Here is an 18286-nt window from a genome sequence, read left to right on the forward strand (position 1 = left end):
AGTCATGAGAAATGTACACAGCATGTGGGCACCCTGGTCAGTCAGGCACTAGAATATTTTTCCTCTAGATGACATTGCATAACACACTTCAGTAGGTTTTTGCTTCTTTGTTTGCTTGTTTGGTTTATTTGAGGCTGTAATATCACTTTATTGCAGAGAGCAGAATGATTTTGGCCAAAGGAATAACTTTAGCTGGGTACTTTTTTTAATGGCTATGAGGAAGCAGATGTGATTTCGGATTTACGTACATTGTGTTTTGTCCTTTTCTTTTGACCTTGCAATATACTGGGTGGGGGGGAATGGTGAGCTCTCAAGTGCATCAGGATCCTAGATGTGAGTCCTGCTGGATTAGAAATATAAAACTTGAGGAAAAGGTAGAGAAAGCCAATATTTAGTCATAAAGGAAACAAGAAAACACAGACTGTTTTGTGTAAATTTTGCAGCGAGAGCTGGCTCTGTCTCAGTTTCAACAGAGTCTGTCTCTCTCTGTAGCCAAAGTGAATGCAGGATGTGACAGGGAGGGTCTGATTGGGGAGGAATTCAATGCAGCTATCAGCAGCGGACTTCTATGTAAATACTGTAACACCTCTGAACGGAGGAACAGCTGAGATAACACTGTAAGCTAATCTCTAGTGCCGGAGAAGCTGGCCAATCCCTCACATTAAATGGTTTCCGTAGAAAAGACGTGTTAGGGAAAAAAAGAAGCAGATTTAAATTCTATATGGCAACTTACCATGGAATACAATATGCTGATTTTTTTTAAATTGAAAGCAGCATATGGTGAAGTATTTTTTCTTTGAAATGGTACTCTGTGCCAGGGTGTATATGCCTACACATCCTGGCATATATAAAAATTCTTATATAAATAGGCATCACTAGCACCAAAATATTTTCAACTCTCTCTGTTAACTGTGCCTAATTGATCTAGAGAAATATATACTCACTTGGGGTCCTTATCCCAACAGTATTGATTTGGTTGATTTTTCATCAATACTAGGAAAACTAGGAGCCAAAGTTTGTCTGGGGCAGAGGCACTGAAGCACGGTTTTCGCCTGCTTTGACCTTTTGAGGACATTGTATTTCACAGCCTTACACCTTCCTTTCTTAGGTAGCTAAGAAAAAAAAGAAAACAACCCATATGAATATATATGCACATACATACATACATGCATGTGTAATATATAAATACATATTTATTTATGTATACATATATATGAAATATATATACACACACCTTTATACACAAACAGTGTCTCACCTGAAACAGGTTGTGTCCTCAAGGCATTTAAAGAAAAGCAGGAGCTATCAATGACCAAGAAGATTGTTGCTACATCTGCCTCTGAGTTTTGTTTAGAATTGCGCACAACCCCAAGATAAACTGGGGTTGAGGTGGAGCTAGCCACCTCATTAATTGTGCCAGAAACGAGGAAACTGATTCCACTATCTCCAATTTCAGAAGAAATTAAAGTCTAAGTCTCTGACGCCCCCTTTGGATACCATTTAGAAATGAGTAGTCGGCTATTTCCAGTTCTCGTACCCTTTGTCAGGGCCAAACCACAGCCCGAAGATAGCTCTTACACCAACAGCCCCCCAAAGCCCCCAAACTGCAGGTTGGGTTGCATTCACAAGCTCTTTCCTTCCACCTCATTTAAGATGTATACAAACATGTGATGGCTGTCAGCCCTTGTATGGCATCCAATAAACTGGACCTGGGTTTAAGCAGTTGATCCAGTTTACTGAGTGTTCCCCTCTTGACCTTTACATCCCACCCTTCCCTTCTGTCCCAAACCTCAACTCTTTGTTTCCCACCTTGTGTCTTACACAGGCAGGCATTGGGCAGTTGATAAGCTGGGCTCCCAAAGGGCACTGTACTCTGCATTATAATGCGGTTCCTCTGGGACACACATTGACAGTCTGCCTTCACATACCAGGCCAAACCCACTCAAGGGATGCCTCTCCAGTCTTTCTATTTTTAACTAAAAAAAAAAAAATCCTGAAGATACTTGGATTTTCTAGGTTCCACCACTGGAACAAATTGTCAATGTGGATGTTTCAACAACTGAGCAGGAAAACAACTGCCACATTACATTAATACCATAGCTGTTTTTTGTCCAAGCTATTCCCATCTCTCATCCTCCGCCCTGTACATATCACTACGCACTACTGATCTGGTGTGCATTAAAAGAGCGAAAATGGGGAGTTCAAGTATATGCATATTAATATAAATGAGCAGATTCCATTTTGTGCTATCGATGTCAGCCAAAAGCAGAGAGAAGCACGATTTTTGCTGCATGTGCTCATCAAACTTTGAAAGAAATTGTGTACACTGCTCCTTCCTAAGGCGATACTGGCAGCAGGTGCTGCCTCCATGCAGTAGAAGAGCCTCAGCTGTTGGCACCAGAGTAACCTCATGGGTCGTCGATTCAATAGGAGCTCGACTGGCTTTTTTTTCGGTGGAAAAATGAAAAGCCAGGGGAGAAAGCACGCGTGCAGCTTCCCCCACACCCTCTGCCAAGCCCAAGCGTCTCCAGTTGCTGGGTGCACCTGGGCCGGCACCCGGCGGGTGTTGACACCTCGGGGTGCCGGCGGCGGCCGGCGCCGAGCCGGGCTCCGGGCGTGCCACTGGGGCGGCCCGGGAAGCCACCTTCCCACCCGGCTCCCTGAGAGCCCTGGGCCCCGAGGGGCTGCGCGGGGCTCCCTATTTGGCCATGCGGCGGGCCGGGGGCGCGCTGCCCCGCGCCTGCCTTACATGGGCCGGGCGGCCGGGCTGCGCCGGGGCTGGCCGGGCTCCATTCATGGCTGCGCGGCCGCTCAATGGCGCGGAGCCGACCAAATAAGGAGAAGGTGGCTGCCCCGTCCCGCGGCGGCCCTGGCCGACGCTGCCTCTCGGGGGGAGTATAAATTGGGGCGTCTCCGCCGAGCCGGCACCAAGGCTCTCCTCCGCAGCCCCCCGCCGCCGGTGCTGGTCTGGTGAGCAGCGCGGCGGCGCCCGCAGCCCCGACTCGGGACGGGACGGGACGGGATGGGACGGGACGGGACGGACGGGATGGGAGGGATGGATGGAGGGATGAATGGGAGGCACCGGCGGGCGGCGGATGCCGGTCGTGCAGGTACAGCCGCTGCTCCGCCTGCGCACCTCCCGGCTTGGCGTTATTTCTGCCGGGGACACCGCCCCCGTCCCCGGCCGCCCCCCGCGCAGCGCCAGCCGCCGCGGCCCGACGGGGGACCCCGCTCTGGGCAGGGCCGATCTCTCCGATTTCAAACACTTTTCCTCCCGTTTCAATCCGCGGCCTGAGAGTACCGCTAATGATGCCCTAACGAGCGTCCTGCAAGTCGGGACGCCTTCTGAAGCGCGGGGAAGAAAGCGGCTGGCGGGTCCTGTTTAAAGCCCTGCCCACGAGCGTGGCGGAGACACCGAGCGTCCTCCCGGGACGAGTCAGATTTCCCGCTCCAGCCGAGAGCTGTCGGTGCGCCGCCGCCGCCGGTGCCCTCCGGGATGGCGGGCGGGAGGGCACGGAGGGGCCGCCCGGGGAGCTCGGCGGGACCCGGCGGCAGCGCCGAGCTGCCCGCGGGGATCTGGACGCGCCGCCGCGCTGTTTTTCAGGTCCGTGCCTCCCTCCGAAGATGTGTGACGACGAGGAGACCACCGCACTGGTGTGCGACAACGGCTCGGGGCTGGTCAAGGCGGGCTTTGCCGGAGACGATGCCCCCAGGGCCGTTTTCCCGTCCATCGTTGGCCGCCCGAGGCACCAGGTAAATACAAGGGACAGGACCGGCGGAGGACCAAGTTTTCCCCCTCTCTCCAGAAGTCGTCTCCACTCGCCCCTTCACTCCTTAATTCTTCTGTCCCAAATACCCTGCCCTTCTGTCTGCTCACTTCTTGTGATGGTACTAGGGACACCTTTCCAGGTCTCTCCAGTGCCTCCCTCAACTCCCCTGCTTAGTTGTCCCTTATCGCCTTTCTGTCACTGTCTCCTTTCCCCTCAGCTATTTCTAATTCACCAACTTTAATCTTGACTCTCTCTCTCTGTTCTCTGTCCTAATGACCCCAAACCCAGCTTCCTACAGAGCTGCTGCTCACTCCATCCCCTGGGCCAGACCTGCTGCCGGTGCTAGTTCAAAGGCAACTCCATTGGATGAATTTGCACACAATGCAGTTTGTTTAAGGCCCTTCCCACCCATACTGTAATGTTTCACATACCAAACACCTTTCAATTTCCCCTACTTCATTTGTCCATCTCTGATCTTACCTTCTCACTGCTCTCTAAGCCTCCTTTTCTCTGTTCCCATGTCATTCTCCTCTTTTGTCACAGTTAAATCAGCACACAGAAAATACAGCACTTTTTCTCCTCGAATTTCCTTGGTGAAAATTTGTAAGCCGCCTTTTTTTTTTAAAAAAACCCAAAATGTTTGCAATTTGTATATTGTTATTGTGAATACATTACTGCTGAGGCTCCGTAGCAATAGTAATTTTGGCAGTATCTTCCTTTAGTAGAAGGCTTATTTCCCTCCATGTCTCTTGTTTATAAACTCTCTTTGTATGTCTCCCTGTATCATCTGCTGCTCATGATACTGTGCAGTTTACTTTCGGTCAAACTTTTGGACTAGAAAGAAGTAATTGAAAATAAAAGGTGTATTAAAAAGGGAGGGAAAATTCCTTTCATCTGATTAAAGGAAAAAGGATTTTACGAGAAAACTTCAAGTTCTGTTGACTTAATATTTCAATAATGTTAATTTCTTTTCCTAAACAGCCTTTTAGTGGCTTGACCTTTCTTGAAAACAGTGTAGTTTTCTGTGGTGTAGTTGTTTGGGCTCTGTGATGTTGTCTTCTGTAAATAATGCTTTTCTGTATTTTCTTCTCTTAGGGTGTTATGGTTGGTATGGGTCAAAAAGATTCCTATGTGGGTGATGAAGCTCAGAGCAAAAGAGGTATCCTTACTTTGAAATATCCCATTGAACATGGCATCATCACCAACTGGGATGATATGGAAAAGATCTGGCACCACACTTTCTACAATGAACTCCGTGTGGCCCCTGAGGAGCACCCTACCTTGCTCACAGAAGCCCCCTTGAACCCTAAAGCTAATCGTGAAAAGATGACACAGATAATGTTTGAGACCTTCAATGTACCTGCTATGTATGTGGCAATCCAGGCTGTCCTGTCCCTGTATGCATCTGGTCGTACAACAGGTAAAATTAAAAAAACCCACTATTTTTCAGGAATCTTCCTTCCTTCTCACTCCAAATAGGAAAAAACCCTCCATAACTCTTTCAAAGTTACAGAAAAACAGGTATTTTTAGTGTATAGCAATTGATGATAACAGTAGTAGAAAAGCCAGTACAAAATAGTCTGTGGAAAGAACAATGTGGACCTGTCTGCATTGCTTTCAGAGGGGCACGGTGGAACTGACTCTCCTGCCACTTGTCATGATGCAAATGAGGAGACATTCCTGTGAAGATACTGCAGTTACACAACTATTAACACCAGTTAAGGGTTTAAACTGGGCCCAAAAGGTGCCCATTATTGGATCAGGACAATCACTATTACAAATATACTTACTGCTCAGTGTAGTAGCAGTGGAAGACTGTTCATACACATTAGCTTAAAATATGTATGGGACACCTGTTTTATGGGAAAGTTCACATCAAACAGAAACGTCCAGGCAAGCAAAGACAGAAGATCTTTATGGCAAGAAGACAGACAGGGCAAGATGTTTATGGCTGAAACAGAATGATGCTGCCTGAAAAATCCTATATTTTGTTGTGTGTGTTGCTGCTTGCTCTGCCTAAGGGCTCTAAGCATTTGCTAGGTGATTCCAACTGCTCTCTGACATTTCTCTCCCAGGTATTGTTCTTGACTCTGGCGATGGCGTCACCCACAACGTACCTATTTATGAAGGTTATGCTTTGCCTCATGCTATCATGCGTCTGGATCTGGCTGGCAGGGATCTGACTGACTACCTCATGAAGATCCTCACGGAGCGTGGCTATTCCTTTGTGACAACAGGTCAGTCCTTCAGCTTTGCCCTCCAGTGAAAATCCTCATGTCTCTCTTGGTCCACTTTCTTCCTCTAGCATTTCGCTTATCCAAACCTTGATTTGATTCCTGTATATCTGCAGCTGAACGTGAGATTGTTCGTGATATCAAAGAGAAATTGTGCTATGTTGCACTGGACTTTGAGAATGAAATGGCCACTGCTGCCTCTTCCTCCTCACTGGAAAAGAGCTATGAATTGCCCGATGGTCAAGTGATCACAATTGGTAATGAACGTTTCCGCTGCCCTGAAACCTTATTCCAGCCATCCTTTATTGGTAAGTATTCCCAGGAAATTCTCCTTTCAGTAGGAGGTATGAATGAATCAGAAGATCTAGAAGGTGTCCCACACCTCTTCCTGCTTATCTACACTTGGCATGAAATCAAACATAAATAGTGAGTTAGATCATCTGGTCCCTGTAAGCTATGCTTAATGTGAGCTCAGCTGGTAATTAGCTGAGCTCTGGGGTCTTCTTGCAAGTTCTAGACCAGGTTTTAGGGGCACGATTTTTTGTGATAAAATATAGTTAGAATATCATCATGTCATAATGGAAAGAATAGCTTCCAGTCCTGTATTTGTAAAGCTTACACTTAAAACAGTATCTGACTGCAAGAAGAATCAAAGTGTCTGAGAGGGGGAAAAAAAGTGGAATGAAGGTGTGTGTATATTTATATGCACTGATTGAACATTGCTGTGGACAAGATGGTAAGCTTTGCTGTATGTGAGTGCAGCTGACAGATATAGCAAATGCTTGTGCTCTAAGTCCTGAGCAGTAAATGCAGTTGTTCATCAGCTGACATCTCACTGTGGATCTAGTGTCAGCTCTTTCAGGAAGCACCTGTTAAAATTAATAAATTGGAATGCAACCTACAAACACTTGTTTCTGGTTTCTTTTTCCTTACTACCAAGTCCTAATATCTTGGTCCACATCTTGGTTATGTCTTGCCTTGATGTTTATAAATGGTATGGACTGTATTTTGAGTAGGCTGAAAAAGAAACGAAGTTACTACTGTCTTCTCTAGTTCTACTTGAGCTGCTTTCATTGCCTTTATTGCTGTCTTTTCTATATTCAACTAATTCTTTTTGTGAGACTCTGACATAACCTGATACCTATGTTTTCTATTCTATATAACTTTTTCCCATAGCCATGTACTAAATGAGTTTATCTTGTGTGTCTGCCTCTTACTATACATTTTGAGTATCTTTTCTTTGCACATGCATTATGATTCTTACCCTAACAAATAATTTTTTTTCTTAGCTACTTCTGTAATTCTATTTCTTTATGTTTTTCTATAATATTTAATAATCACTAAGTAATTTTACAACAAAAATATCATAGCAGTTCATATTAATGATGAGGGGAAATGCCGAGATTTCTCTTCATGAAGATCTCTTGTATAATTTACTGATCTACTTGATTCTTTCTTCTCAAGGTATGGAATCTGCTGGTATTCATGAAACTACCTACAACAGTATCATGAAGTGTGACATCGATATTCGTAAGGACCTGTACGCTAACAACGTCCTCTCAGGTGGAACAACAATGTACCCTGGCATTGCCGATCGCATGCAGAAGGAAATCACTGCACTTGCTCCTAGCACTATGAAGATCAAGGTGAGGAATTTGACTCTGTACTGTAAAATGTGGGTAAGGATGGGGAAAAAGTCCACATCATTAAACTGGGATATAGGAACAACTCAAAAGTGAGATCAACAGCTGAAGAACAAATGAGAAGAAATTCCATTTAATCAGCATGATTATATTGATTAGAAGCAACTGTTAGAAAAGAAGAAAATAGGGTTATAGATTTTCTTGAGTAATATTACATGTGTTGTACCAGCTGCTGAAGACCAATATTGTTATTATAGAGAAGTTCTTTATTTACTTAAGGAAATACCTAATGGTTTGTTACATTGGTGATTTGGGTTGGTTGTTCACAAATGTAACTGTTAAATGAAAATTTTGTTGCTTTCCTTTATCCTAGATCATTGCCCCACCTGAGCGCAAGTACTCTGTGTGGATTGGTGGCTCCATTCTAGCATCCCTGTCCACCTTCCAGCAAATGTGGATCAGTAAACAGGAGTATGATGAAGCGGGTCCATCCATCGTCCACCGCAAGTGCTTCTAAGCACTTTTCCCCTCAATTTACTTCCCACTCAGGATGACGACAATATGCTTCTTGGAGTCTTCTGGCAACCCTTCCTGAACTCTTCAGTCATTGTACAGTTTGTTTACACGCCCGTGCAATTTATTTGTGCTTCTAATATTTATTGCTTTATAAATAAACAAGATCTGGGACTTGCAACCTACAAATTATTGTCTTTTGTTTTATTATAAGTATTCTTTGGTTAAAAAATGTGTCTAAACACCCTGGGATTTGGAAACTCACATCAAACCTATCAATTCCTTCACTGCATGCATGTCCTTCTAAGTGATGTAGGCATGCTACATCATGGTTTTCTATTTGTAAGAATTTATACTTTATAGTATTAATTTTGAAACTTGAAACAAAAGAAGCATCATATATCAAGGCTTACAGAGAAATAGCCTTGAGGGTAGACCCAGTAAGTGGAACAAGTGGAAGGAAACCTCTCATATTCACTCACTGGGTTTAGAAATGTTTCTTCTGTTGCATTTATTATAACCCAAGTATTTAAATATTAATTTATTGAAAGCCAAAGCTTCTGTAAAAGAATTATGTTAATACATTTAGAAAGCGATTTATAACTAATTAGCTCAGTCCTAAAGAATCATACATTTTTTTGTGGACTATACATATTGTATGACAAAATATTAATTCAAACTGACAGTTTACTCATCATCCCCCATCTCTTCAAAGCCAGAGATAAAGAAGTGAAGCTTTTATTTAACTAATGCACAAGAATAAAACTTTTGCTGTATAAACATGCAATTGTTATAATCATGATTATTTTCACATCATCATGCGTATGTCTTAGGCAATTTTAAATCCTTAATCTTTGCTATTCTTTCTTGCTATTTGACCCAGATACTACAATCATAAATTATCCACTTTCTGTGGGCTTTTGTGTTCCTCATCATGACTTTTTATAACTGTGTTCTTTGATTTTTTTAAAAAGTAATATCTAAAACGTGAAGTACAGAATGATCTGGGACATCGTTATTAAAACAATGGAACCAGTTAGCGTTATAGTTTGAACTACGTATAGAATGGAGTTCACCTAAACTTGATATAGGAAATCAATTAAAGCATTTATCAAGCTGTGCATGTCGTTGGTTAGGCATGTGCTCAGCTGAGAGCCATTACAGGTGTTTGAAAAGATTAGATTTCATGCTAATTTTATACTCAAATACTAATTAAAAAAACCCAGATACCAGTAATAGGTAGTTTACACAGTTGCAGGGAAACTTTTTCTGTTTCTCCCACCTCTTATTTTCTGGAAAGACATTAAAACTGGCCATTAGATGTGATCTGCAGTTAAGCAGAACTGATTTTACTCTTTGAATATATGAAGATGTATTTAGTATCTGTCTTCAATTTACTTACCATTAGAAGACATTTTACTGAGGTGCCGTTGTCATTGCCTACCATCAGCTTGCAATTGAAATATGTAAACATTTTTGGATACTGCTTTTGGACAGAGAAGGTAGATGGAGTTGTTAAATAAAAATGAAACATAAATATGAAATTTTAAAACTTTTTAACAATTTAAACAGAAATTTTAACATTTTAAACACAAAAATGAAATTTTAAAGTAAATATGAAAACTTAATCATAAATATTAAATACTTACCCTCACATGGCACACAGTATTACTGAAATGCTGCTACAAATAGGCTTTTTCGCAATACAACAGAAATTAACATCTCAGTCTGTTAAGGCAAAGTCAACAGCTTCCACTGCTCTTAAAAATGTTTCCAGAGCGCGAAATCACTTTGAGGTTCACACCATGGAGAAATTCTGTATGTTTTGAAAACATGGGAACTTTTCCAGATTTCTGTCAAACACAAACTTAATTATTCAAACTTCAATTATATTTGCCAGTGATGTTTGCATATTGTTGGTCAGAACCATTATACTTTTCTTGCTTGTTCTTGCTTGCTAATTTGAAAGATGAGGCTGGTCAGAAAGGTCATCTCAGGTATTAGTGTGAATTAATAAGGTGATACTGGACATAAATTGCAAATAATTGGAGCTTAAAATGTTAAGCAAGTATGCAAAGGGCATGCTAAGTCAGACCCAATGGATGCCTGAGCGACTGGCTCTGACTGATAGGTCAGGAATGACAGGGATACAGCTGGCACCACATTCAGGGCTGTGATCAGGAGTTCACCCTTGAGCATGTGGGCATGAGGAGGGAACTGAAGGAAGCCTCTGACTGCATGACTGATGGAAAAATTCCTTCCATAGGCATTCTGGGGTTTGTAATTCACAGTTTATGGAAATGGATATGAGCAGCAAGGACTGTGCAAAATAGTGATATGCTTGCATATATGTAGGATATGACCAAAAATAGCAATGACTTACCCTTTTTCTCTTCTTATAATGTGTTTCCAGATGTATTCAGTTTTAATGGAATAATCCCATATTTTGCTATTGAAGAATACATATTCACAGTGCAGTGAAAACTTTAATACTTCAATGGGATGGGAATTATGATAGCTATTTACGGAAGTAAAACGAGATCTTTTAAATATCGTTAATGCAACTGATCAATTTGATTGAGAGGAATTTGAGTGTTAAGTCACATAAGCTAGGATTCAAAACACTGATAAGAGATGCCACTATTGAAGTTTACCCTCTGTTTACATTTTACAACAAACCTTAATTACAGTGGTATACATTTTGTATGGCAAATAAAGATGGTGGGATGGGATGCAGAAATTAACTGGAGAGCACCTATACATTGATCAATAAAACTATTGCAGATACTTCCTTAAAAAAGACAAATTAAAAGCCAGCTGTACCCAAACCTCACTGTGACCATCCTTCTTCATCTCCGAAACACCTCAGCTAATGAAGACATTGACAGAAATTTTGAGACTAAAGGATCGCAGCTAACCTTCATTGCTCTTGATGAGATTCTCTCTGTATGGAAGAAGGAAACAATGTCTAGCCAAATTTATAGATTCAACACACACATTTTGAGAGGCAGCGTGGATACATGGCAAAACATCGGTCTGCCACATCAAAGTGTGTCCTGTTGTCTGACTTTGCAGCTCCTTGTTGCTCTATACGTAAAATGGTGTGGAAGTTATTCTGTGGAAGTCAGTCTGACATGATTTTTAAGCTGCATGAAGAGGCTTTACTCAGTAATAAGGGCTAAAAAGTGTTAAGAAATACTAACACACATCAGTAAGAGCTGGGACAAAATCTTATGGTCTGTTCTGGCAGACAGAACAACGCAGCCCAATACTTCTGCTTTTGACTGAAGGATATTGGGGTATTGCCACTGTTCCCTGACCCACAGATCTTACAGAAGTCTTTCCTTGTAGATCAAGGAGAATGTTGGCACTTAAGGAATATTGAGAATTATGATCAGAACAGAAAGCTTATAATATCTATATGAAGTATGTGCCAAGAATCTGAAAATCCTGTGATTCTGCTTTAAAAGATGAATTTTTTTACAGGAAATGAGATGTTTCAGAAGTCACTTGTCAGTGCTTCAAGGCTCCTTCAAAAAAATTGGTAGGACAGTCATAAATTTGATAGGGTTGTCTACTTTGCACTAATCTTCTCTTAAAAGGCTGTTTTAGCTAAAGCTTTAAAAAAGTCAGCCTGAGGCAAAGCACTAATATGAAAATTTTTAGCTTGAATAATTGAATTCTGTAGTGTGATTTTTTTTTTTTAATGTAGAATAAGGTTTTATACTTAAAAACATTAGGTGACATATGTGACAGTCAGATTAATCTACAGTAATAGCACAACAATAGAAAAAAATAAAGAAAAACCTCTTTTCTACTGGCTGGATAAACTGAATACGAGACCCAGGCAGAGATTGATGCTAGAGTCCAGTAACAGCTGAACAGAGTCCTATGCTGAAGCATCCTGTAACAGAAGCCTCTGTCATTATCCAGACACAAGAAAAAGGAAAAAAAAAAAATTTATAAAATCAAGTGATTGGTAAATTTCACTCATTACACTCAAGAAAGAAGCAATTTAGGCAGTTAACGTGCTACCAATTACCTTTGATTTTTCTCCTGAGGAAGCTTGCAAACTCAGCATATAGAAATGTTAATTATTGGAAAAATTTTATTATGCTGATGTATAATTAAAGGATGGATTTAATTTGTGATTAAGCTGTCCTGTACGAATAATGTTAGATGAATAGAGTTTAGCTGACATTAGCAGAAGTTAATATATGTGGTGGCAATCTTATTTTTCATCATAAAGAAATAATTCACAAAATGCAGTATATCTGAAGTCTATCAAATATCAGACAGTGTGCTCCCTTAGCGGAGATGAAGTGTATTTGAGAAACATTTTTTAACCATTTTCTGTCAGGTGATATACATATGCAGGGGAAAAAGTGGATGTGAAATAACTTTAATCTTTATTGACATAGATTTACATAACACTTAAACGATACAGTAAGTCTGGGAAGGTACCCAATAAAATCCAAGTAGCAAGGCACTAAGAAAGAGCTTTAAGATTAGTTCTTAGTCTCTAAGCCCCTCAGGTTTAGATCACCAGAAAGGGTATTATCAATGATAATGAGGACTACACGAGCTTTCATTCCAAAGGGTCCCAAATGCCTTATGAGCTACATGGTGGCTTCTAGACATGCTTTTGCAAAAAGGCAATGCTCAAAGGGAAATCGAGGAGCTCCTGGGTATTAGAGAGGATCTGCAACTCCAACTCTTCTAGAGAGAGTGGAAATAGGTGGCTGTTGCAGCACAGCAACTCCCGCCACGTATTCCTCCCTCTCACCCAGCTCTCTGTAGCTGGCCGTGTCTGCCTCAGCTGAGATAAGAAAGCAAGCAGGTGAAAAATCCAGTTCATTTTTGGTCTGAGGACGAGGGGGTCTGGAAGGCACATGTTGCTGGGCCAGTCGGGGTGGGGAGATCTTCCACAGCATCGAGAAGCACAGGGATTTTACAGTGGCTGCCATCAAGGAAAAAAGATAAGTATAGGGAATTCAAGCCATATCCTCATGTTTTTGTAATAGATGAGCACTGACACTGAATTTCATGCTAATTCTTCTTTATTTTTTATTTTAGTTATATAAACTATTTTCAGGACACAGCCTTCTGTCTTCAAAAGCTAAGCCTTTATTTTATTTAAAAAAAAAAGCCCAAACACAAACAGAATAAGAAACATTGACCTTAAGCAAGAAAATTGTCCACCTTGGGTCTTTTTTTTTTAACTAAGTATTTTTGGGTACTAATGATGTTTTAAAGTTAACTATTAGATTTGTTTGTGTGTGTGTGTGTGTGTGTGAGTGAAAAGCCCAATGCAAGATGGTTTCAATGCTTTGATTCTCTGGTGAGCCAGAGGGGAGAAGAATTCTTGCAGAAATTGCAAAACTCAGCAGATTTTTAAAGACAAACCACTGAACAAGTCACAAGAAAATGTATTTTACTTCTTTAGCATAAATTATGTCTTGAATTTAGCACCTGAACTGGGATATCCTTGTCAAGAAACATCACCTACAGTAAAACTTTGCTTTTTATCAGTTTAATCAAGCCCATTTCTGTGGCTGTACCTTCCCTTTGAAAAAAAGATTAAAGGGAATCCTCAGTCTTCTATTACAGGCTAAACAGAAAACACCTTTCTTGTGCTAAACTTGTGACTTCATTATCTGATGTATTAGTTTGACAATTTACTGTCAAATAGGTTAATACCATTAACCAATTGATGTAATACTTCAGCGCTGGTTGTGAATTCAACTTTATTAACATACTGCTTCATTCATAATTAATACACTGAACTCACAGCAGACAGCTTGTTTGTACGTGTACGAATGTGAGTCAGGAAAAATACAATCTGTGGTTTTAGTCTTACAAATGTTCAGATTTCTTTGATCTGTATTTAAAAATGCATATGTATATTTACAGAAATGACTATATAGTAGGTATTTAATGTATATTATGGCTTATTAAATGTCACAATCCATTATGAAATACTACAAGATGTTCAGGAATACTTTTAAATTTTAACGTATTTTATTGAAAAAAACAAAACCTTTAATATATGACAAAACCTTAATATATGATGAACAAGTTTACAAAAATGGTCTTAGGCCTTACTAGTCTTACTGATGTGGAAATGATTTTAGATTTATTTTTAATAGAATTGGAGCTGTCTCATGCATCTCACCTCTGTATGGCAACCAGACAAACAACAGTAATGCAGCAGCTTCTCATCTTTTGCTCATACATTTTGGCAGCTAAATTGAATGGACTTCGAAAGAGACTTACATGGAATGGACATCTTCACTGTACATAGGAAAATGAGTGATTATGTTATTAATGGTGATAGTAGCTCTTGCATTTATTTGGTTCTGGGTTCTCCAAAGTGTTTGCTATAATAATACACACACACATACACATAAATGTTTATATATATATATATATATACACAAACACACACATATGTATGTGTATATACATACATATATACATATTCTTACATGTATGTATGCATATATATGTGTACAAATATTTTCCCTAAGTCTTCTCTTTAACTTTGAAATGGAAGAGTGTCCCTGGCTTGGTAAGAAGTTTCAGAGGCCACATCTGTATGACACAGCAAATGTGTATCCCATTTAGAAACTGAATATAGTTGAAGACAGAAGGTCAAATATTTCAAATCAGAAACATAGAATCATAGAATCATAGAATAGTTTGGGTTGGAAGGAACCTTTAAAGGTCATCTAGTCCAACACCCCTGCAATAAGCACGGACACCTTCAACTAGAACAGGTTGCTCAGAGCCTTGTCCAACCTGACGTTGAATGTTTCCAGGGATGAAGCATCTACCACCTCCCTGGGCAACCTGTGCCAGTGTATCACCACCCTCATCATAAAATATTTCTTCCTGATATCTAGTCTAAATATACCCTCTTTTATTTTAAAACCATTACCTCTTGTCCTATAACAACAGGCTGTGCTAAAAAGTTTGTCCCCATCTTTCTTATAGGCCTCCTTTAAGTACTGAAAAGCTGCAATAAGGTGGCCTCAGAGCCTTCTCTTCTCCAGGCTGAACAACTCCAATTCTCTCAGCCTTTCCTCATAGGAAAGGTGTTCCATCCCTCTGATCATTTTTGTGGCCCTCCTCTGGACCTACTCCAACAGGTCCATGTCTTTCCTGTACTGAGGACTCCAGAGCTGGACGCAGTACTCCAGGTGTGGTCTCTCCAGAGCAGAGTAATGGGGCAGAATCACCTCCCTCGACCTGCTGGCCATGCTTCTTTTGATGCAGACCAGGATATGGTTGGCCTTCTGGTTGTAAGCACACACTGCCAGCTCATGTCCAGCTTTTCATCCCCCCATACCCCTAAGTCCTTCTCCTCAGGGCTGCTCTCTATACCTTCATCCCTCAGCCTGTATTGATACCAAGGGTTGTCCTGACCCATGTGCAGGACCTTGCACTTGGCCTTGTTGAAGCTTATGAGGTTCACAGGGGCCCACTTCTCAAGTTTCTGTCAAGGTCCTACTGGATGATTTCCCATCCCTCCAGCATGTCAGCCACACCACTCAGCTTGGTGTTGTCTGCAAACTTGCTGAGGGTTCACTCAATCCCACTCTCTATGTCATTGATGAAGATATTAAACAGTGCTGGTCCCAATACAGACCCCTGATGGACACAACTTGTCACTGATCTCCATTTGGACATTGAGGTGTTGACCACTACCCTCTGGATGCGACCATCCAACTGATTCCTCATCCACCAAATATTCCATCCATCAAATATGTATCTCTCTAAGTTAGAGAGAAGGATGTTGTGAGGGACCATGTAAAAGGCCTTACAGAAGTCCAGATAGATGACATCCATAGCTCTTCCCTTGTTCACTGGTGTAGTCACTCCATCACAGAAGGCCACTAGGTTGGTCAGGCATACTTGCTCTTGGTGAAGCCATGTTGGCTGTCTCGAATCACCTCCCTGTCCTTCATGTGCCTTAACATAGCTTCTAGGGGGATCTGTTCCATGATCTTCCCAGGCACAGAGGTGAGGCTGACAGTTCACTCATTCCCAGGGTCCTCCTTTCTACCCTTTTTAAAAATGGGTGCAATGTTTCCCTTTTTCCAGCCACCAGGTACTTCACCTGACTGCCATGACTTTTCAACTGTCGTGGAGAGTGGCTTGGCAACTGCATCAGCCAGGTCCCTCAGGACTCTGGGATGCATCTCGTCAAGTCCCATAGACTTATGTATGTTCAGGTTCCTCAAATGGTCACGAACATGATCTTCACTTACAGTGGGAGGGACTTTGCTCCCCCTTTGTGGTCCCTGCCTTGCAATCCATCCACTCAAGAGGTTTGGGAAGAGAGATTTCCAGTGAAGACTGAGGCAAAAAGTTGTTGAGTACCTCAGCTTTCTCCTCGTCCATTGTTAACAGTTTGCCAGTCTTGCTCATTGTGGGGGTACACTTTCTTTGACTTTTCTTTTCTGGATGACATACCTGTAGAAGCCCTTCTTATTCTTTGCATCCCTTGCCAAGTTCAGCTCTATCCGTGCCTTGGCCTTCTTGACCCCATCCCTACACAAGTGGGCAGAGTCCCTATACTGCTTCCACTGCCTGTGCATTTCCTTCTTGCCCTTTGGTTTGACCAGCAGGTCTCGACTCAGCCATGCTGATCTCATGTCTTCCTTGCCTGACTTCTTACACCTGGGGATCGAGAGCTCTTGTGCTCTGTGGAAAGCGTCCTTAAAGATCTGCCAGCTCTGTTCTGCTGGCTTGTCCCTGAGGGCAGTTTCCCAGGGGATCCTATTGACTAATTCCTTGAACAGCTGGAAGTTTGCTTTCCTAAAATTCAGAGAGTCCTGACTTTACTCTTTGCCTGACTGATATCCCTCAGGACTGCAAACTCCACCAGTGTGTGATCACTGCAGCCCAGGCTGCCTCCAATCTTGACCTCGTCGATTAGCTCCCTTGCATTGGTGACCAATAGGTCCAGTATCGCATCACCTCTGGTAGGGCTGTCTACTACCTGGCTTAAGAAGTTAACCTCAGTGCACTCCAGGAGTCTCCTGGATTGCCTACAGCTCACCATACTAATTTTCCAGCAGATGTTGGGGTGGTTGAAGTTGCCCAGCAGGATGAGAGCCTGTGAGTGTGATGCCTCCTGTAGCTAGAGTAAGAAGGCTTCGTCAATAGGCTCCCCTTAATCAGGCGGTCTATAGTAAACAACAAGGCTCTCTTTGTTGCCTTGGTCTCTAATTCTTACCCATAAGCTTTCAACCTGCTCGTGGCTATTCTTCAGAGAGAGCTCTTCACACTCTATCCATTTCTTGATGTAGAGGGCAACCCCTCCGCCCCTCCTTCCTTGCCTGTCCCTCCTGAACAGCCTGTAGCCATCAATAGCTGTACTCCAGTCATGGGATTTGTCCCACCAAGTTTCAGTAATGGCAACTAGGTCATAGCTTTCTGGCAGCATGGTGGCTTCCAGCTCCTCGTGTTTGTTGCCCATGCTGCGTGCATTGATATAGAGGCAATCTATATAGAGCCCAATCTGGGCTGTCTGCTGTGTCACCTTAGAGGAACATCCCTTAATTCCTTTGAAGTACTTCACTGATGTTATCACAGAGATATTTGACTAAGACAAAGCTGTGGATATTTTGTAGCCTGGTTGCTAAGAGAAGTTGATTCCTTGTTTAGTTTTCTGCTCAAGGCAAAACCTCAGAATTTTGGAATTTTGAGAAAATATCAGAATTTAAGTGTTTTTATTGATAATATGAAATATTCTTTCCTTCTTAAAACCTATAGTCAAAGTGCCACAGAAGTATGTTCTTCAGACATAGCCTGAATATATCACATACTGCTGAAAGTGTAAAAAGTGCACAGAGTCATGTAGAGAACAAATTTGCAATGTCTGGTGTCACTTTCTGTATTTTAATGGCTGCAGCAATAACTTTGTAGACTTTTCCTTTCTGATCAAACATAATGTCAGTTCTTGTTGTCAACTGGGTGGAAAAATTTGTTTCTACCCTTTTGTTTCAACTGAGATTATGAATTCTGCCCATTGTACTGGCACCTAACAGAAATAGGAAACTACCTTCTGACCTTATTTTAGTAAATAACCAGCAAATGAAATTATCAGGAGTAGTAC

General features: G+C 41.8%; 1 protein-coding gene across 1 annotated transcript; it reads left to right on the forward strand.

Moving 5' to 3' along the window:
- Positions 1-2943: 2943 nt before the first annotated feature.
- Positions 2944-8328, forward strand: ACTC1 (actin alpha cardiac muscle 1). The gene is made up of 7 exons (XM_068400215.1): positions 2944-2970; positions 3605-3753; positions 4866-5190; positions 5846-6007; positions 6121-6312; positions 7469-7650; positions 8021-8328. Exons 2-7 carry the CDS (start codon positions 3625-3627, stop codon positions 8162-8164), a joined length of 1134 nt encoding a protein of 377 aa, XP_068256316.1. The 5' UTR covers positions 2944-2970; positions 3605-3624; the 3' UTR covers positions 8165-8328.
- The last annotated feature ends 9958 nt before the right edge of the window (positions 8329-18286 follow it).

This window comes from Nyctibius grandis, chromosome 4, assembly GCF_013368605.1.
Source record: "Nyctibius grandis isolate bNycGra1 chromosome 4, bNycGra1.pri, whole genome shotgun sequence".
Classification (NCBI taxonomy): Eukaryota; Metazoa; Chordata; class Aves; order Nyctibiiformes; family Nyctibiidae; genus Nyctibius; species Nyctibius grandis.